This window comes from Heterocephalus glaber, unplaced genomic scaffold (assembly GCF_053883595.1).
Source record: "Heterocephalus glaber isolate CG9 unplaced genomic scaffold, H.glaber_assembly_v1.0 deba00000621, whole genome shotgun sequence".
In the NCBI taxonomy this organism is placed as follows: Eukaryota; Metazoa; Chordata; class Mammalia; order Rodentia; family Bathyergidae; genus Heterocephalus; species Heterocephalus glaber.
In genome coordinates, this window is record NW_028258153.1 from 18,330,157 (window position 1) to 18,352,803 (window position 22,647).

The 22,647-nt window shown below is 38.6% G+C and overlaps 1 protein-coding gene across 1 annotated transcript in view; it reads right to left on the reverse strand.

Annotated features, from left to right (window-relative positions):
• Window positions 1-22,647, reverse strand: part of Adam23 (ADAM metallopeptidase domain 23) — a 227,888-nt gene that overhangs the window by 204,633 nt on the left and 608 nt on the right. The window contains exon 2 of the mRNA XM_087206243.1: window positions 4,530-4,696. Within this exon, the coding sequence (XP_087062369.1) occupies window positions 4,530-4,574 (45 nt within the window). The 5' untranslated portion in view covers window positions 4,575-4,696. The remainder of the gene's footprint in view (window positions 1-4,529; window positions 4,697-22,647) is intronic.

Below are 22,647 nucleotides of genomic sequence, written 5' to 3' on the forward strand. Positions count from 1 at the left end.
TGCTGCTTTTGTCTCTCCTTTGTTCAGAGACAGCCCGGCAGATCTATTCCCCTAATAAAGGCTTGTTGTGGCCTGGTCTGGTCTTGGTCTTCAGCCTTTTACCTGACGACTATCTAGCATACAACTGAAAGTATACTAGTTCCTTTCAGAAGAAGGTTAAAGTCCTTGAGCAATATTTACTCTTCTTGATATCTCATAACTTAAATACTATAGCATATTTTTTGATTCAGAATTTTGGTAAATAGAGAAATATGCTGTCTGCTAGGTGGTTCCAGTCACCTCATGGCCCACCTAGGTGCCCCTAAAACCAGGAGGCTCAATATCTTAACACAATTACATACCTAAGCATATAATATTGACGTGTCTATGCAAATAAACACTCTGCCTCAAGTTCAGAGACCATTGGCTTAGTTAACTTTATTTCCATAGAATCTAGTAGAGGGCTACAACAACAGAAATTGTTTATTGAAAGACAGATATTAACATGCAATGCAGCCTTCTTCTGACAATAGGGAATGCAAGGTACAGGACTGAAATAGCTGAAGTCCCCAGGGTACTGGCCTGAATATTCCAAATCAGCTTGATCAGAGAAATGTGATATTAATTCTCATCCACCATTCGAATTGATTTTTTAAATAATGATAAAATTCAGGCAATAGTGAGAGACAGCTAAACATTTATTCCTGTTAGAAATGCAAGCCAGTGTCTTTATTCTGGAAATGCAAATCATATTATTATGCTCTTAGACTTTTAGGAATTTTTCCTACGGAAAATTTCAAAATGGCAAACAAAAACTTATACCCAAAAATATTCATTACAGCATTATTTTGCACAACAGAACTTTGATTAACATGTGATGAAATTTTACAAAGTATTTTAAACTTCACTTAAAAAGAGTTTTGGTGACATAGGGAAATGCTTGTGTCAGATTATTAAATGATAGAAACACAATACAATAGTATCTGAGTTATAATTTCATCTATTTGAAATATATGTATATATATAGTATACACACACACACACACATACTTAACAATATTTTAAAAAATAACTAAATAACCACTGACTGATGGAATTACTGGAAATTATTTTTTTTCTTATTTTTACCTTTCTATATTTTCTGAATTTTCTACAGTAATAATGCTTTATTTTAAAAATAATTAAATAGTATATGTAATATGATTACAACTAATTAAGTCATATAAACTCTATATCTATACTAAGAATAGAAAAGTCCAAAATGATAACTTGTGATTGTCGATGGCTAATAATAAACTTTCATTTGCTTCTCTACTGTTCTGCATTTTTTCAATTTTACATAATGAAACTATATTCATTTTATTATGACAGCAACAATACAATTCCATATTTTTAATTCAAAATTCAAAACTTATATGGGTAGAATTTTGAAGTAAAAGATTAACGCTAAATTAGAGGAGGATCTAATTATCATGCAAGGAAGAAATTTCTGGCAAAAACATCACTGAGACTAAAACAGTCTCATTGTATGTTCAAAAAAGAACTCTTTAACTCCATTTTCAGAATCTAATCTGAAGTCACAGCAGTGAGAACAGCAGTTAAACTTTGACATTTCTTTACTATCATAGTGACTTTTCTCTCCATCCCAACAATTAACAGCTAAGTCCATTTTTAACCTTACAGCATTTCTATAAACAAGATACTATTTGTGACATGAATACAGTAAAATATGATGTCTCTTTACTGTCCTTTTAATCTTCAATGTGTTTTACTAAAATTCATTTATCAAGCAGTGGCACATATACAGAATTTACCCAAAAAGGGCACACCCCTTAACATATGGCCAAGGAAATGATTTTCTGCTGATCTGAATTGCGATGAACTAGCAGCATGGAAGTAAATTCTGCCCGATGGCTGTAACGCCTTTCTTACACTTCATAAATCTGACACTGTGCACATCTCTCGCATCAGCACTCCCCTGAATGGTCTAGAAATTAAGCAGTCCCCTGTTGCTAATGACTCTGGCTACTTGAGGGGGTGAGAACAGAAAGGATCCCAGGGGCTCCTGAAATGCAAAATCATTCACTTGATCTTAGCCAAAAGCCCGAGAAGTGATGTGTGCAAAATCATTCAAATGGTGAGATTTATTTATTCTGTTCTTCAGACTGTAATCTTCCAATCACTTTGTATTTAAATATTTTAGGAGCGAAAAGAAGAAATTACTTTGAAGCAGCACTTTCGCTGTAAGAAATTATCAATTTTAAACTAAGATTCTTTTTTCTTTTAACAGTGTAAGACCCAGATGAGACTTAGGCACAAGTAGCGCCATCTTGTTACAGGCCCTCCATCTTGTCTCTGTGGGTTTCGGGTTCACTACAGGACACAGAGTTCCCAGAATGTACTTATTTATCTGTTAAGACACCATGGAATGTACCATGGTTTCTGTGTAAGGAACATCCTGTTTGCTAAGTAAAGAAGATCTGCAACCGCCCCCCCCAACCGTCCCCTAGCCGCAAAAATTCCGCTTCTGTAGTTCTTCTTGCTAAGCACCCCTGCAGCCCCTATAAAACCTTCCAACACCCTGAGCTCGGGGCCCTCTCTAAGCTTGTTTGCTTGGAGGGTGCCGTCTGGCCAGACTAATAAAGGTCTGTTTTACTTTTCCAACTTGTCCGGTGTGTTCCCTCCTGGGTGTTCTTCGCTGCAGTCAGCTCCTCGGAGTGTTTGGTAAGGCCCTCAGTCTTACACAGAGCATTTAGTATATTAGAGAAAGTATTTACTGAGAAACCTTCTTCCGCATATCCCACCCTAAGGTCATAACCCTGAGCCACTTTACCATAAATACAAAGATTCAGAGATATATTAGATGATTGTTCAAAATTTATCTAGACATTTCTCTCATTTTTCTACTCATATACTCTAAAATTAAAGCAAAAAAATATATAATGTACATATAGATGAATAAATGTCAATGGTCATTGGAGTAAAATATGATGAACATAAGAAAGGACATTGTGGAAAAAGATACTAGTTACTGGTAAATGATTTCTTTCTTTTCTGGGCACACAGCAAAACTGCACTTCCCAGCCTCCCCTAAAGCTATGGGGGAGGGGTACTGTGACAGAGCACTGGCCAATGAAAGGCATGCAGAAGAAACAAGCAAGACTTCTAGATTTGCAATATAAAAACTTTCCATTTGCAATTCTGCCTCTCACCTCACCTGGCAATTGAAAGGAGAAGCTCTCAGAGATACTGTTTGTTTCAACTGTGAAATAAATTTTATGAAATGCTATTTACAGTATCACAAATAGAAGACACTCAGGAACAAATAAAAATATGTTCAGGCTGGGAATGTAGCTCAGCGGTGCCACGCCTGCCTGGCAAACACAAGGTCCTGAATTCGATTTCCAGTATTCTCCCTCCAAAAACTGTTCAGACATCTACACCAAAAACTGCAAAATACTGTTTAGAGAAATTTTTATTTATTTATTTTTTTGGTACCAAGGATCGAACTCAGGTCCTTGCGCTTGCGCAGCAGGTGACAGAACCACTGAGCTAAATCCCCAGCCCTGTTTAGAGAAATTTTTAAAGCCCTGATATAAAAAGAAATACAGTTATTCACTAATTAGAAGAGTCACCATTGTTAGGATGTCAATTTTCTCCAGAGCAATATGTAGATGAGTTCCAGTTCAAGAAAAATGCCAGCACACTATTTTACTAAATATCGTCAGGCTCATTCTAAAATTTATATGGAAGAGCAAACAATTTTGATTAGTCACAAAAATTTCAAAAAGAATTACTTGTTTTCAAAACTTACTTTAAAGCTACCATAACAACAATGTGTGGTACTGGCAAAGAATAGTTACATACATCAGTGGAACACAGTACAGAAATAGACTTACACATTCATGGTCAATTAATGTTTGGCAAAGTTTCCAAAACACTCCACTGAGGAAAGAAAAATCTTCCCGACATGTAGTGCTGGAATAACTGACTACATATGGAAAGGGAAAGGAGGGAAAAATAAACCATGACTCCTCCTCACAATAAGCGCAAAAATTGAGACATCATAAATCTAAGTGTAAAAACTAAACTTTTTTATTAATACATGTTTGTAGTACATAACCATTACATTCATAGTGGAAAGATACTTTGAAATAAAAGACAGAAAGAAAAATGAAGAAACAAGGTGGAAACGAACTCGTAGAGGACAGCTACCCGGGATGTGCTTGCTCGTGAACATCTAGGTCGAACTATTGCCTGAGCAAACAACCAAACTCATGTTAAGCCACTGAAATATTCAAGTTGTATGTTTTAGCGGTCAGCCTATTCTGACTACAACACGCATGATTATTGAAACAGGAATCTATACCAAGAGTTTCATCTATGTTATATCCATGATAACAAAGATTAAAAATTGACAAATACTGCTTTCATCTCATAGCTAGGTAACTCAAGTCATTGTTTAATTTAGCAAAACACTTATTCTATAAATTATTTAAGCATTTAAAACTGTTTACATCGCTCAGTGGCCATAAATCTGAGAACTTTACCTCATTTATTATGCATGTCGCAATTAGATTTGGGGAAGGCATCATGGAGCAGATAATGTTTCAGCTTAATCCTGAAAGGTGTGTAAGAGTAAAACTTTCTGGTGCCGAGGATTTAGCTCAGTGGTTTCAGCGCCTGCCTCAAAAGTGCAAGGTCCTGAGTTCGATCCCTGGTACCAAAAAAACAAAAAAAAGTAAAACATTCCATTAGTGTCCTAGAATTTCAAATAAGAAAGAGTTCTTATTTAAGGACTAAAACCAAGAGCCAGAGAAGTTGGAACTTGTCCAGGGTCACATTGCTATACTGTGTACTTGGGTTAGACAAGGAATCCCTTAGCTTCTAGGATGATGTTTCTTATATTTCTCATTTTCCTCTGTATCACCTTACCTAGGAAAGTGTGTGTCCTGAAACATCTGTCAAAAGGCAATGACTGTTTGCATCTTCAAATATCTATTTACCTACACACGTGTACAAAAACAGACTTAGGCGAATGTAGGGAGGTTCCTCACTGAACTGTAGCAGAACTTCTAACACAATCATTTCCATAATTAAGGTGTCTTACCCCAATCTTGCTGTCTCCAAATTGCAAATATCTAGTTGTATACACTGTGTTAGCTAATCTGTAAAGATGGCTCCCAATTGCATGACTCATGGTCTCCACATCCTTGGATAGTCCCTGCTTACACAGACTCAGGATTTCCAATAAAACTTCCAATAAAGAGTGACATAGTACCAATTCCAGCCTTTAAAAGATCCATGTGCCTCTGCTTCTTCGCTCTTGGAACATTCCATTGGGGATTTTAAAGCCACAGTGTTAGAACTCCAGCTACCCGACTACGAACACTATACAGAGAGGCCATGTGGAGAGGAGAGGCCTGGGATGACATGAAGAGAGAGAGCTGTCCCAGTCACAAGGAAATAGAGGGTGGACTGTGGTAGCCAGTCTCCAAGTAGGGTCCCATTTTACGACAACTCTCAAGACTCAGGTTGCTATGGTTTGCATATGGATAGCGCCTCTCAGAACCCATGTGTTAAATGTTTGGATCCCAAGATATTGGTGAAACCTTGTGAGATGGGGCCGAGTGGGAGGTCCTGGCTCATTGAGTGAGCTCCTTCAAAAGTGTTTGCTTACATCCCATCTCTCCTCTTCCTGGCTCCTGATGTGAGCAGTTTAATCATCGTGTGCTCACCCCACGATGGGCCACCAGCATTAGAGCCCCAAAGCTATGGAACTACCTGACTTTGTACTGGAACCAGCAGAACCATGAGCCAAAATAACTTTTTTCTTTTTGTAAGATAGTTGAAATGGATATTTTTATATAGTCACACCAAGCTTATATGTATGTCCTGTATAGTAGTACTCTTCCATTTAAATATTGCCTGGCCTGTGACTTGAGTTAAACACTAGAATGTAGCAAAAGTGATGCCATGCCATCTCCATTCTAGCCTTTACAAAAAAAATGACAACCTTTGCTTCTTCCATCTTTAATACTTGTTTTGGGAAACCATAAGCTGCCAAGTAAGAATTCTTGCTACAGAGATCCTGTGGCATAGCCATAAAGTCAGAAAAGGGGAGGCCTAAGGCTACTTGGAGAATGAGAAGACCCTTATTATCCCAGTCAAATCTAGATAACTCTAATATAGAGAGATGTAACTACCAACTGCATGAATGATCTCAATTAAGATTAGTGTAACTATCCAGCTTAACCCTGGTCAACCTATAGAACCATTAGGTACATAATAAAATCACCAGGTAAACTACCACTTTTAGTGTGTCTGTGATTGTGTTTTCAAAGGAGATTAACACATGAGTCTGAATAGTCTACACAGGCAAGTTTGCCCTCCATGTGTGTGGGCACCATCCTATTGGCAGGGGCCCTGGAAAAACAGACAGAAAGCAAGTCTGTCCATCTATTTCCAGGATCTAACACAGACTCTTTCTCTCCTGTCCTCAGACATCAGAATTCCAGGATTTTCAACCTTTGACATCTAGGACTTATACTAGTGACTCTCTGGATTCTAAGACGTTCAGACTTGGACTGAGGCCTGTACTGACATCCTAGGGTCTCCAGCTTGTCGTGGGATTTCTCAGTCTCCATAGTTGCACAAGACAATTCCTCTAACAAATCCTCTCTCCTCTCTCTGTCCTGATCATGGATGGATGGATGGATGGATGGATAGACAGACAGACAGACAGACAGACAGATCTGACTAATTCAGTCACCATAAGCGAGACAAAAAGAATGTTCAATAGATGTAAACATTGGCTCTGGGTTCAAATGAGGCTCAATATTACCCATATGACTCATCCACCATCCCTGTGGTTTACATACCACAGGGTAAAAAGATTACCAGGGAAAAGTGAAATAACATTACAAGTATGAACCTAAGCAATTCTACTGCCAGATATCCTTTGTCTTCCACCACCTCACTCCCATCCATGTGTTCATCCTGCAAAAGGGTGGAGCAAAGAAATTCCCAACAAAGCAAAGAGAGAAGTGAGCCCCAAAGGCAGGCATCATCAGTGCCCTTGGGTAGGCAGCACAAGCTCAGAAATACAGAGGCCAGGCATCATCAACATGGACAAGCCAGGATGTAGTGGATAATGATTAGTGAGGGAAGACCACAAAATTGAGGCATGGCAGATGGTGGTTGTTGACATAAACCTACATGACTGTTTCACTTTTTTGTAGATTCCTAGAGAGAGGAAAAGTTGAGATGAGGCAAGGAAGCCTATTAATCTAAACACATAGAGATAAACCATAGAAGTCAACATATCTAGGAGTCACAAGCTTGTTGGAAACATCTGGGCTGCATATGTAAATCTTTTTATGGAATTTATGCCTTAAATATCTTTGATCCATGGTTTGCAGGGTCAAGCCTGATACACAGTAGGTCTCATTAAGTATTTGCTAGAAATTTTATGAGAATCAGAACAAAATGAAAAAGTTACAATGACTTCAGCCTGTCAATTATGCATTGCATGAATTTATTTGTTATTATTTACAAAGGCCCTTTATGTTTATGTCGAATTAAAATGCTGTGTGCCTGGTGAAAAAAGTCATTAGTAAATATTAAAAGTAAAATGAGTCATCCGAATTGACATTGATTTTAATTGTGAGCACAGAATTAGTCTTACTTTTGTTAATTAAAGTTATTTCTCAAACCAAAGTGAGAGGGAATGTCCAGAAATACAGTTAGTTGGAGAGAAAAGTGATGAAGGGTCCTCTGCTACAACAATCAATAAACCTCTTCAGTCACCTTCCATATGTGGAAAGCTAAGGGGAGAATCCCATCTACCTATGAAAGTGATAGATCAGACCAAGAACACAAACATATTGAGAATCAGTTTACTTGGTTCAGAAAGGTCTTGTTAATTGCTTGGCTCCTCCTGAGACCTCCCTTAACAAGCACCCCTGAGGTTGCCAGGATAACACCAAGACACCAGAGCCCAGTTTGATGTGTTGAAACTTAGGAAGCCTTATTGATCTCATGACACCCATCTCTGGGACTTGATATTGTGACAAAAACTTTAAGAAATATATCCTTGCCCAGATCACAGTATTTTCATATTTCTTGTCCAAGATCAGTTTCTCCATTCTATCACCATTCAGCCCAAACCCAGGACCATTAACATGACCATTATCGGGAGAGATGGTACAAGTGACTATAAATATAAATTTCCTTCAATTCTATTTTGAGGTGTTTTTGAGGGTGGTAAGTGTTCAGGGGTTATATTTCCTTTTTTCCAGTTTTACTGAGGTCTGATATATAAAAATTATGTGTATATATAACATTTTCATATATATATATATATATATATATATAGTGAAATTGTCACCACAATAAAGCTAATAACATACCCATCACTTTGCATAGTGGGGGGGGTTGTAGTGAGATCAATTAAGATCTATTCTCCTAGCAAATTTGAAGTATGCAATACAGTATTATTAACTATAGCCACCATGCTGTTTATAAAATCTCCATAATTAATTCTCCTTCAATTAAGTTTTGTTCATATTCTGGTGTCTTATCCACTATTTTTCTCCTTTGGAAAGCTCTTGTACCTATTAATTATAACCTCTCACATTCTGGCATTACATTATACTGTATCTCCAACATTAAGTAAGCAATAATTTTGCCATAAATCTTAAGAATATTATTTAACTACATGCCAACCATTTACAAATTATAAGGAGTATCTATTCTTTTTGGATACTAAAATTCATCTTACTTACTAGTATGTGAATTCTTTTTAGAGAACCACTTTTTACTTACTTTCAATAGATGAGCAATTGAGCCTACAACTTGGTTCAGGGGTGGGCATATAACCCAGATTTAGCAAGTTGGAACATCCCTGGCCCAGTGGTAGTTCCATCATCCAAAAAACCAATTGAAACTAATTCTGGACATTTACTAAAGCAAATGAGAGAAGGTCCCCCCTCTCATTTTTCTCACCAAGAAAAGAGAACTTTCCTGAGAAAAGAACCAATGTAGATGAAAGCAACACTGGTAGAGAGAGAGAACATGATGATATCTACTCTTTAATTTCCCAGGTAGGTGAATCAACAAACTTTCCCACATACCTAAAGTCTATGTTAGTTGGGTTTTCTGTAATTATAACTAAAGGTTTTGTGACATAAGGTTTTGAAACATTCTAAGATTCAGGAGAATGTAGACATCACTAAGGATTAGACAAAGGTTGAAAAGGGATATAGGGACCCACTCCCAGAGAGGGTATGAAGTCAATTTTAAGCTAAAGACATTTGAGATTCAGTCAGTGAAGAAAGAACCCTTCTGTGAAAGCAGCAACTCCTGGGAGATGAGGTGCCATAAATTCAGTCCCTGGGAGAGTTTCTTGGCCACAAAGAAGGCAGAAAACCACAAGAACCTACATATACAAACATTATTGCAAACTTTCTAGTCTTCCATTTGTTCTCCTTAAAAATATATTTGTCTTTCCCTTAAAAAATACCTGTTTGTTCTTTCCATAGATCCCATTTTCTCCCCTCTCCCTTTCCCCTAGTGGTTAGGAATGTAAACCCCTTCTGTAGCCATTAGCCAAGCCAGCTGCAGCTTTTGGTAGATCTCGTAATTTTAATTTGCAGTCCCCCATCACTGAAGCTAAAAAGGTTGAAGGAAATTTTATTCTTCCCCCACAAAAGCAAAGGGAAGTGGTTAAAAGTTGAGGTTTCTATATGCTGCCAACTCTGGATAGACAGCAGAGTCGGTCACTTAAACAGATATTTATTTTATTTAAATGATTTCTGAACTTGCTGTTTTACCATTTTGCAAGCTTCAAAGTAAAATGTTTTATCCAAAAGCACACTAAAACATCTATCATTCTTCAGGAAATGGCTGTCATCTGATTCCTGACAGGTCTACTACTCATACTTTGCTGACTCATGGTCCACCCTCCAGCCAAGGCCTTGTACACTGTCTACCGGCCTCTCAACCTCCAGTCTAGGGAGAGAACTGATTACTGTCCCTCTCAACCTTCCAACATTCATATCCCCTAGTGATGAGCTGATCTGTACATTTTCCTTTATTTGAATTCAAAAACTGCCCCAGAAACACTTCTGAGTCATGGACTATCCTATGACCAGCTAGAATTAAAGGTATGCTAACAAAGATCTTGGCACCTTCTCTTGCAAGCCATCAAACTATATACAATAGTCCTCCACAGATCACTAAGGTCTACTGTATCTTCATCTTCATAGGAGGCATTTTTAACTTAGAAAAAACAAAGTGAAATAATTTTCCTGAATTTATGCCAGGTTTTTCTAAATATTTGTCATGGCATAATTCCCCCCTTGAAAAATCATGTTGAAAATTAATTGTCAGTGTGATGGTATTGGGAAGTGGAACCTTTAGGAGGTGATTAGGTCACAGGGGCCTCATGAATGGATTAATACTGTTGTCACAGGGATATGTCAGTTATCTCAGAAGTGGCTTTGTTATAAAAGTGAGCTCTCCTGTGATTGTTTTCGCTCTCACTCCATCACCAGTAGTGGGGGCCCTTGGTTCATTGATGATGGAAATAAAAACTGAGGCAACACATGAATTCACAGGCAAAAGCTTTCACAGAGAAGGCAGAGAAGTACATGAATATTCCACTGCCTAGCCTTCACCCTTCAGGCAAGACTGAGAAGGAGGGGAAGCAGCCTTGAGAGAACGTACTGCCCCCCCTTCCTTGTAGGACTCACCAACCACAGATTAGAATGATCTTTTTATAGATTTTTTTTAAAAGGCTCCCTTTCAAGTTATATAAGAAAATAATTTTTTTTTTTTGATACCAGGGATTGAACTCGGATCCCTCCACTTGCAAGGCAGGCAGTGGAACCACTGAGCTAAATCCCTGGCCCAAGAAAATAATTTTTTGCGGGCCAGCCTGCCCCCATTCCTGTCACTGAGGGGGTTTCTGCATCAACCTGCTGCAGCTCCCAGCTCAGAGGAGGCTTCCAGGTCACCTTGCTCAGCTCCCACTGCAGAGTAAGAGGCTTCCAGACCAGCCTACCACTGCTCCCAGCACAGAGGAGGCTGCAGGGTCAACGTGCTGCTGCTCCCAGGGCAGAGTGGGAGACTTCTAGGCCAACCTATCCCCACTCCCAGCACAGACGAGGCATCCGGGTTGACGTCCTGAAGCTCCCAGCACAGAGGAGGCTTCCAGGTCAGCATGGCTCAGCTCACAGTGCAGAGTAGGTGGTTTCTGGGCCAACCTTCCACCGCTCCCAGCACAGAGGAGGTGAGCCGCATGGGTGCCAGCAGCCCCCCGCCCCCATCAAAATGAGAGGACACATAAACAAGCCTCAGAACCAGATTGCCACAACACCTACAGCAACCCCAAAGGGAAACGAGATGGAAGACTCTGATACTCAACCATCTGGACTCCCTGAACTGGCAACAAGAGGATCTGGAAAAAATGAAATCAGAAATATGTTCTCACCTAACAGAAGAGATTGTCCCCATAGTGCAAGACATGATTAATAAATCTAGAGAAGACACAGACAAAAAAATAGAGGAGCTGAGGAACATGATGGAATGCCAACATAGGAAACAAATGGAATCCATAAAACAGATGCAAACAGATTTCCAGGAGATTAAAAACTCCATTGAAAGTCTACACAGCAGAATGAGCCAATGTGCAGACAGAATTTCATATACAGAAGATAAGATTGAATTAGTGACCAGGAAAAGAAAAATTGCTTTAAAATTGTAAGGGACCATGAGAAATCAATCCAGCAGCTGCTAAATGATGCAAAGAATAACATACGACTGATTGGAGTCAATGAAGAAAGAGGAGAGAGTGCAGATGACATAAAAAAAACTATTCACAGAAGTGATGGCAGAAAACTTCCCAAGCAGGGAACAAGAACTTGACATACAGATAAGTGAGGCATATAGAACTCCAAATAGCCTTGATCAAGAAAAATCTACACATAGGCATATAATTGTTAAGATTCCAGAAACCCAACAGAAGAACAAAGTTCTAGAAGCAGGTAGAGAAAAGAAACAAATCACATACAAAGGAAAGCCCATCAGAATCACAGCAGACTTCTCAGTGCAAACTCTCAAGGCAAGAAGAGCTTAGAGTGAAGTATTGCAAGCCCTAAAGGAAAACAGCCTCCATCACAGATTGATGTACCCTGTAAAACTATCTTCCAAAATTGATGGAGAAATAAGATACTTTCATGACAAAGAGCACCTTAGGAACTTCATGAATACCAAACCAGCACTCCAAAATTTTTTTTACAATATCCTAGGAAAAGACAATGAGGATCACAACCCCAGGAAGGCCAGCAGAATGAATCCACTGGACATAACAAGCAATTAAAAGCAAAGGGGAAGGGGCCAGGGATTTAGCTCAGTGGTTTCACTGCCTGCTGTGCAAGTGCAAGGACCCAAGTTCGCACCCCGGTACCAAAAAAAAACCCGGAAAAAAAAAAAGCAAAGGGCAAGAATCCAACAAAAAGAAAAAGTCATGACAATGATAAGTCAACGCGTATCGGTTATAACCATCAAAGTTAATGGTCTCAACTCACCAATCAAAAGAAATAGACTGGCAGAATGGGTTAAGAAGCAAGGTCCAACAATATACTGCATACAAGAAACACACTTAATTCAAAAAAAAACTCATAGACTGAAAGTTAAAGGGTGGAAAACAATACTCTATGCAACAGGAACCCAAAAAAAAGCAGGAGTAGCTATCCTCTTTACAGATCAAGTAGATTTCAAATCAACACTGATTAAAGAGAGACAAAGAAGGACACTACATCCTTGTAAAGGGAACAATCCAAGAGGAAGACATAACAATCATAAAAATATATGCACCAAACACTAGTGCACCCAATTATATAAAACAAATACTAACGGACATGAAAAAGTATATAGGCAGTAATACAATAGTAGTGGGGGACCTCAATACCCCACTGTCACAAATAGATAGATCAACTAGACAGAAAAGAAGCAATGAAATACTAGAACTCAATCAAACTCTAGAACAAATGAACTTAATGGATGTTCAACCCCACAAAATCAGAACACACATTCTTTTCAGCTGCACATGGCTCCTTCTCCAAAATAGACCACATGCTCGCTCATAGAACATATTTGGGTAAGTGCAAAGGAATTGAAGTTATCCCCTGTATATTATCAGACCATAATGTGATGAAATTGGAGATCAATAGCAAAAGAAACAGCAAAAATTTAATAAACACATGGAAATTGAACAACACACTTCTGAATAATCAATGGGTCACAGAGGAAATTAAAGAAGAAATCAGACAGTTCCTTCAATTAAATGACAATGACAATACAGCATATCAGAATCTATGGGACATAATGAAAGCAGCCTTATGAGGGAAATTCATAGCAGTGAATACACATATTAGGAAAACAGAGTGAGCCCAATTAAACATCCCAATGCTGAACCTCTCACTTCTAGAAAAAGAAGAGCAGGACAACCCCAAAGCTCATACAAGGGAGGAAATTATGAAGATCAGAGTAGAAATCAACACAATGGAGACTAAGAGAATGATACAAAAAATCAATGAAGCCAAGAGTTGGTTCTTTGAAAGAATAAACAAAATCCACAAACCCTTAGCCAACTTTATCAGAAAAAGGAAAGAAAAGGCCCAAATCCATGCAATTAGGAATGAAAAGGGTGAAATTATAACAGACTCAGCAGAAACCCAGAAGATCATCAATACCTACTTCGAGAACCTATATGCCAATAAGATGGAAAACACAGAAGAAATGGACAGATTCCTAGATATGTATAAATAACCAATGTTGAACAAAGAAGACCTAAAAATTCTAAACAACCCAATATCAATCAATGAAATTGAAAATGTAATTAAAAACTTACCAACTAAGAAAAGCCCGGGTGCTGATGGCTTCACTGCTGAATTCTACAAGACATTTAGAGAGGAAGTACTGCCACTACTGTTTAAACTCTTCAAGGAAATTAAAAGGGAAGCAATACTCCCAAATGCATTCCTGGAAGCAAGCATCACCTTGATCCCAAAAGCAGAGAAAGACACAACTGAAAAAGAACTATAGACCAATCTCACTAATGAACATAGATGCAAAAATCCTTAATAAGATACTGGCAAATAGAATGCAGAAGATCATCAAGAAGATCATACACCCTGACCAGGTGGGATTCATCCCAGGGATACAGGGATGGTTCAACATATACAAAACAATAAATGTAATACACTATATCAATAGAGCCAAGGACAAAAACCATATGATCATCTCAATGGATGCATAAAAAGCATTTGACAAGATCCAACATGCATTTATGATAAAAACTCTACAAAAAATTGGAATAGATGACCTCTACCTCAATCTGATAAAAGCCATCTATGAAAAACAAACAGCCAGTATCATACTAAATGGTCAAAAACAAATCCTTCACGCTAAAATCAGGAACAGGACAAGGATGTTCACTATCACCACTCCTCTTCAATATAGTTTGGGAAACATTAGCCACAGCAATTAGAAAAGGGAAGGAAATAAAAGGAATAAAGATAAGAAATGAAGAAGTCAAATTGTCATTATTTGCAGATGACATGATACTCTATATAGAAGACCCCAAGAACTCCACCAAAAGTCTTCTAGACTTAATAACCAAATTCGGTCAAGTAGCTGGTTACAAGGTCAACACACAAAAATCAATAGCTTTCCTCTACACGAACAACACTCACTGAGAGATAAATAGGGCAAACAATTCCTTTCACAATAGCATCCAAGAAACTGAAATACCTAGGAATCAATCTAACAAAAGAAATCAAAGACCTCTTCTCTGAAAACTATAGCACTCTGAAAAGAGAGACTGAACATGATATCACAAAATGCAAAGACATCCCTTGCTCCTGGGTAAGAAGAATCAACATAGTGAAAACGGCTATACTTCCAAAACTGCTATATAGATGCAAAGCAATCCCAATTGAAATCCCAGCAGCAAACTTCACAGACCTGGAGAAAACAATCCAAAAATTCATTTGGAACAAGAAGAGACCCAGAAGAGCAAAAACAATTCTAGGTAACAGAGACATGGCAGGGGGTATCACAACCCCCAACTTGAAAGTATACTACAAAGCTACTGTGATAAATACAGCATGGTATTGGCAAAGAAACAGGCCTGAGGACCAGTGGAACAGATTAGAAGATGCAGAAACAACTCTAGACACACTCAGCCATGTCATCTTCTACAAAGAAGCCAAACACCCTCACTGGAGGAAAGATAGCCTCTTTAATAAATGGTGCTGGAAAAATTTGGTTTCAATTTGCCAAGGATTAAAACTAGACCTATATCTCTCACCATGCACTAAACTAAGATCGAAGTGGATTAAAGATCTAAATATTAAAACAGAAACACTAAACCAGCTGGAAGAGTGTTTAGGAAGAACTCTTGAAGACACTGATGTAGGAAAAGATTTTATGAACAAACCCTCAGTTGCCCGTGAACTAGCACAATCAACAAGTGGGAGCTCTTCTTATTAAAAAGCTTCTGTACAGCAAGAGAAACCACCAGCAGTGTGAAGAGACAACCCACAATGTGGGAAAATATTTTCACCAACTGTCCCTCAGACAAAGGTCTACTATCTCGAATCTATAAAGAACTTAAAAAAATTAGACCTCCAAAATTTAAAGACCCAATCCAAAAATGGGCATCTGAAGTGAAGAAACATTTCTCATACAAAGAAGTAGAAATAGCAAATAAACATATGAAGAAATGTTCAACCTCACTGGTCATTCGAGAGATACAAATGAAAACCATGCTGAGATTCCACCTCACCCCAGAAAGAATGGCTGCTATCAAGAAATCAACCAATAATAAATGCTGCTGGGCCTGTGGGGAAAAAGGAACACTTTTCCACTGCTGATGGGAATGTTGACTGGTGCAACCACTGTGGAAATCAGTATAGAGATAGCTCAAAGAACTAGGACTGGAAGTCCCAATTGACCCAGCTATTCCCCTGCTGGGTATCTTCCCCAAAGAATTAAAAGAATCATACCACAGTGATATATGTGCACCCATGTTCATAGCAGCACAGTTTGTAATAGCTAAAACTTGGAAACAGCCCAAATGCCCATCAACTGGAGACTGGATGAAGAAAATGTGGTTTTTAAAAATAAAATAGAGTACTACTCAGACATAAAAAATGAGAAATTAGAGACATTTATAGCTAAGTGGATGCACATTGAGGCCATACTCTTAAGTGAAATAAATAGGACACACATGTGCAAATACCGAATAGTTTCTCTAGTGTGAGAAACTGAAAGTGTAAATAAGGGCTAAAATGTGTAATAGATAATGTGAAATAGGAAGAAAAGGGGCAAAGGGGAAGGGGAAGTGGGAGGGCTAGGGGAAAGGAAAGAAAGGAATGGAATTAATATGAGAAAATGGAAAAATGGAAACAAAGTCTTTGTAAATAGGGAGGGATGGAGGGGTTGAAGGGAGGGCAGGGGAATGGGGAAAAATAAGAACCAAGAGAGACTACGTAAAGGTGCAAATTTCCAATGATGAATGTCATTATATTGTATGCCTAAAATGTACCAATAAAATAAAATTTAAAAAAAGAAAATGGTTTTTTAAACAAGGAAGAAATTTAGAAAGAATTCCAGACAAGGGCAAAGCCCTGGAAGGTTCTTTTCTTACCAAAACCCAAGGCCAGAGGCCCCTACAAAAAGTAGCCATAGATTGTTCTCTCTCCCTCTCCCCCTCCTCTTCTCCCCTCCCCTTCCCACCCTCTGTGTGCGTGTGTATGTCTCCCTTTAGTTACATCCTACATTTCTGTATCTTTCAGTGATTTATGTCTATCCTACAAAAGCTTTCCTCCCTACTTTCATGCCTATCCTCCTGCTCCCACAAGGACCTTTCCTTCATCCCATAGTCCTAGGATTGCCAGCTCAGGTGGACTTTCAGCTTTGATTACCATTTCTCAGAACACTGCCTGTGGTTCTCCTGAAAAGTCACATTTGCCAAGTCGACAGCACTAAGAAAACACCAGTGTACCTTAGTGAGCCACATATATATTCTTCTGAAGGTAAAAGTGCTTTCAATGATTTTCCTCCTTTTCAACTAAAGAGCAGAAAAACAGTAAAACTATATGCGGGGGCCGGGGATTTAGCTCAGTGGTTTCGCCGCCTGCTGTGCAAACGCAAGGACCCGAGTTCGATCCCCGGTACCAAAAAAAAAAAAAAACTATATGAGGGGCCGGGATTTAGATCAGTGTTTCCGCTGCCTGCCTCACAAGCACAAGATCCCGAGTTTGATCTCCAGTACAGAAAAAAAAAAGCTTTTGGGCCGGGGATTTAGCCTCACAAGTGCAAGGTCCCGAGTTTGATCCCCAGTACCAAAAAAAAAAAAATCATGAGTTAGGCTAATTAAACACAACCTACAATGTAGATATGAAAATATGGAATTCATTTTTAAATGAAATGTTTTGCTTCAAAATATATATAGAAAATATCAAATTTGGCTTAAAACTTTATCAGATATACACTTCAGAAGCTATTTAAGTGAATAAAATAAGACTTTTATTTGTGATCCACCCACTCCAGAACTCCCTCTTTCTTTTACAGTTTCTGCCCCCCCAACATCTATCACTTTAGAAAAGCTATTATTTAATTATTTGTTTGTTTTACTCTTTCCTTTTTCTTTGTTTTTTCCATCTCCGGAAACTGAACCCAAGGAGTGCTGAGCTATAGCCCCAGCCTTTTTTAATTCTTTTGAGACAAGTTCTCGTTAAGTAGCCCAGGCTGGCCTCAAAATTCTGATATGCCTGCTCTCCAGAGCAGTTGGGATTATAGGTATGCAACACTATGCCCAGAAATTATTTTTAACTGTTAACTGTTGTCTCCCCTTGCTTGGTGTACTATCATGAAGGGTAATATTCTTTGTGTAATTCAGTAGTATATCCCATTGTTATGGTTCAGGTCTAAAATGTCTCCCCAAAAGCTCACTTGCTCATAGAACAGACTTTTGGAAGTAATTTGACCATGAAGGTGCAAATATCTAATTTGCTGGGTTATTGGGAAGTGATGGAAACAAGAGGTAAGGCCTACTTGAAGGAAGTGAATGGATTACAAAGCACAACCTTGGGGACTAGATCTGGTCCCACTTCCTTCTTCTCTGGCTCTTTCCCACTCTTACCCTCTCTGATTCCTGGGAGACAGGAGATGAGCGGCTTTTCTCTCACACACCCTTCCACCTCAATGCTCTGCCTTATGACAGGCCTAAAGTAATGGAGCCAGCCCACCATGGACTGAACCTTTGAAACCAGGAGCCAAAATCAATGTCTCCTCCTTTAAGATGTCACAGCAACAAAAAGCTAACACATTCCCACATCTACACCAGTGTTTAGTACACTGCAGATCAGAATTAGAATTGATTGATTGAATGAATGTGAGCATGTACTCTATATATATGGCTCAAAAAGTTTGGGTTTGTTAACTGTTTGTGATACTGGGGGTCAAACCCAGAGCTTTTCTCATGCTAGGCAAGAGCTCCACCACTAACCTACTCTATCCCCAGCTTTGAAACATAATTTTTAAATTTTGTATCTTGCCATGAGCAGATTCATCTCTTGGTTGGTGATTCAAATGACTATCTTTTTAGTGTTGGTTTTCCTAAGGGTGACCTTATGTTTACAGTGGTAGGTTCATCTTGAGTGTGAGTGGATTTTGTTGTTTATGCCTTGTGCTTTCTTTCTGTGCTCAGCCCTCCCTGCCCATAAGTTTTGCAGTTCTTCCACTCAGCCCCAGGGATGACTACTACCCAAATCCAGAACCAGGTCTTACTTTGGAGGAGGGAGCTTCCCACCCAGAGTGATGGGACTACTGTCGATCTAGTTACAGAGAGAAATGTATCCTGCTATGCAGCTTGCTCTATTTCCTCCTGTCCCCTACAAGGGTTCAGCTTCAGAAAGCCATAGCTTCAAGCAGTGATCAGAGCTGCTCCAACCTCCCTTCATGGTCAGGGCAGGCCCACCAGCCTTTGGTTTTCACAGTGATCTGTCGCTGGGGTCCCACCACATGCAGGCCACTTTGGTTTTCACTGCTCTGTAGAAACCACACTCCTAGTGCTGCCTATTTCTGGACCTACAGCCCAGCAGGCCTGCACTGCGGACCCAGCTTTCAGCAGAGAGTTTCCATTTCTAGCCCACAAAAATGTCCGCTTTGAGTTTTGTTTTGGGTTTTTTCTCCCAACATCTGCATCTTTTAAGTTTAGAGGAAAGAGGAAAATTTTGAGGACACACTCACAACACAGTGTAATGGAGAGATCTGGAGAGAAGGAGGATGTAGCAATAGATGAATCTGTAAATCAAGGTCAGAAATTTAGAAACATCACAATTTTGCTTCAGGGTGGCCCTGCTTTCTAAGACAGGATAATCTAATCAGAGGTGGCAGACGTATCTGCTGAGAAATGAGTGGTACTCAGATGCACATCTGCTACAGGACTATCATACAGAGACATTCTGAAGAGGATGAGGGGAAACAGAAAAAGCATCACAGGGTGCCAGGCAGTCCCTGCAGTTGCCCAGGTTCTGTCCTCATCGACCCCATCCCTTTATATAAAAGAAATGTGATCAGCAGATTAATTGTGATACTAAATCCTAAGTCTTGTCCAAAAGCCCACCATACCTCTTCTTTCATGATTCAGAAACTTGCAATGAGTCTCATCAAGTCCTAGAGATTTCTTAGTTCCTTTTCTTTTGATTTGTATTCATTCTGCATATTAAAAACTTCATTTGCTTTTTTATTTATCACCACATTCTTTGTGCTCAAATGCAGAAGAGAGCAGCAGCCACATCTAAGAATACAAAGTGCTCTCTGTTAACAGTGCTGTTCTCTTTCATAAGAGGCATCTCCAAGCACCCAGTGTTCCTGGCCTTGTATTTCCCGGAGTTTCAATTTCCTGCTCTCTCCATGTCTCTGTCTCCCACCAGATAACAGGCTTTGCTGGTTTCTTTGTTTGCTTGAAGTGCAATGATGTTATTTACACTGAAAAACCTTGCTATTTTACACTTTGGAAATCTTCAGTCCTAACAATCCTCTTTCTAGGTTGGATTTCTTCTGTCTCCATATTTGTGCCAGCCCAAAACTTCAGTCACTGACGCATTTCTGGACAGGAGTTACTGTGGGCGACATTTCTCAAGCCTTTAGGGGTGCAGGAAAAAGCAACATGTTGTCACCTATGTAGTTTCTAGCTGTCTTTCAGATCAATAAAATACTACCTTCTTGACCTTTTCTGCAACAGCATAACCTCACTCCTTTCTCATGCCCTATTCAATTTCCCCTTAAGGAATCCTCACCCCCTTCAGGTAGATTCATATTTTTCCCACACTTTTACCTGTTCCTACAGTAGTCCCGGTCCTACTCCACAATATGAAGGCTTACTCTGTTTGTCCAGTTAATCTATTCTTCCCATTATGTTCTGTCTCCACTTGATCTCAAGAGAAAATTCTATTTTAAAATCTAGTAAAAAAAAAAAAAACTAATCCACAGAATTCTAGCACTGAAGGTCCTTGTATTTTCCAAGATTATACATTTGAAGATCACACATTTTATAGAAAGAATCCACTTGAGGGGGAAAAAATTAGATAAATTGATGGGTAGATAGTATTCTTATAACCCTGTAGCAAGGAGCCTTTCTTAAATAAGATGTTAAATGCAAAATTAAAAACAAAAAATGAGAAAAGATTGATTGACTTGGCTACATCAAAATTTAGTCCTATATGTTAAAAAAAAAGTCCCCAAACAAGCCAGAAGATAAGTAAAACCTGTTAGGAGAAAGTGTAGGCAACATATTTAACAAAAGATTGTCTTACAGATTAATGAGAAAGTACAAGCAATATAATGGAAATCTGAACAGAATTACAGACAGATGATTCATAGAAAGTATAAATGGCTAAAAACATGAAAAGATGCTCAATCTCACTAGAAACCAGGGAAATGCAAATTTTAAAAAGAATATACATTGTGTCTCTCCATTAGATTGTTAAAAAGAGTTCTATTTTATTAGTGAGGTTTTGCAAGGTTTGAAAACTAGGTACTTTGAGATCCTGCTAGTGTTGTATAAATCCCCACAACACAGCAACCTTCCCTGTTCAAGAGAAGTTCTGAAACATAAGCACAAGGAGATGCATGTGAGGATGCCATGCAGCACTGTTTCTAACAGATACAATTTAGCAGCATTTAACTATTAATAAAGAAACAACAGATAAGCAATGGTATTATATAGTAGTTAAAGGTATATACTTGAGGGCCAATTTAGCTCAGTGGTTCTGCCACCTGCCTCGCAAGCGCAAGGTCCCAAGTTCGATCCCCGGTACCAAAAAAAAAAACAAACCAAAAAACCCAAAAGGTATATACTTGATACATTTGGATCAACATGGATAAATCTAAAGACACCATGGCTAATTTTTTTTTTTTTTTTTGTACCAGAGAGCAAAATCAGGACCTCGTGATTGACAGGCAGGCTCTGTGCTGCCTGGCCCACAGGGCTAATTTAAAAAGGCAAACAGCAATGATAAATGTAAATGAATTGTATACCTAAAATGTACCAATAAAAGAACAAAAAAACCCCATATCATTAAAAAAAAAAGGCAAACAGCAGAGTAATAAGTGCACATGATTTTAACAATCATACATAGATGATACTAAAATGATATTCTGAAAACTCATAGTACTGGTTACCTCAAAGAGAGGGAAAGAAGCATGTGTCACAAATAGGAAGGGGAATAACAGGAGCTATCATTTATCCAGTGCTTACTAAGTGCCCACACAGAATTTAAGTGCTTTACATACATTACTACATTTAATTCTTAAAACTATATCCATTTTCTAGATAAGGAAATGTAGACATAGAAAAGTTAAGTAACTTGCCTAAAGTGGCATAGCCATATAATTGATAGAGTTAAACTTGCTTCTAGGCATTCTGGTTTCAGCCCTTCACATAACTACAGTACCATAGTACCTGACATACCTGACATATGACATTGAGGCAGTGAGACAGTGCTCAAAGAAAGCTTCTTTCATAAACATGTTTCTTACACATATGCACACGTTATATGTACACACAAAATCAATGAAACAAAATACAACAGCATGTCGACAGTTCTTATTTGAGGCTGGTAAGACTGATCAATTTATTTTCGTTGCATTATATATTTTGTGTTTTTTAAATTGCTGTTACAGGGCCGGGGATTTAGCTCAGTGGTTCCGCTACTGGCCTCGAAAGTGCAAGGTCCAGAGTTCAATCCCTGGTACCAAAAAAGACTTTAAATTGCTGTTACAAACCTATAATATTTTCCTATTAATTTTGTTAGTTTCTTTTTATTAGTATATGTTTGTGATACAAAATAATTACATACATCTTGGGGAACTGAAATATATATATATAGTTAAAGTTTTATATTCAATAGAAAAAACAGTTATTGCTATATGTTAGATGGAATCACCTCCCAAAGGAAAAGAATAAATGAATAAAAGAAAAGAAGGACAGAGGGAGGGAAGGAAAGAAGGAAGGGAAGAAGAGAACAAAAAAGAAAGAGACGAGATAGTGATGAATCTCACAACTCTGGTTAATCAGACACTTACAGGGCT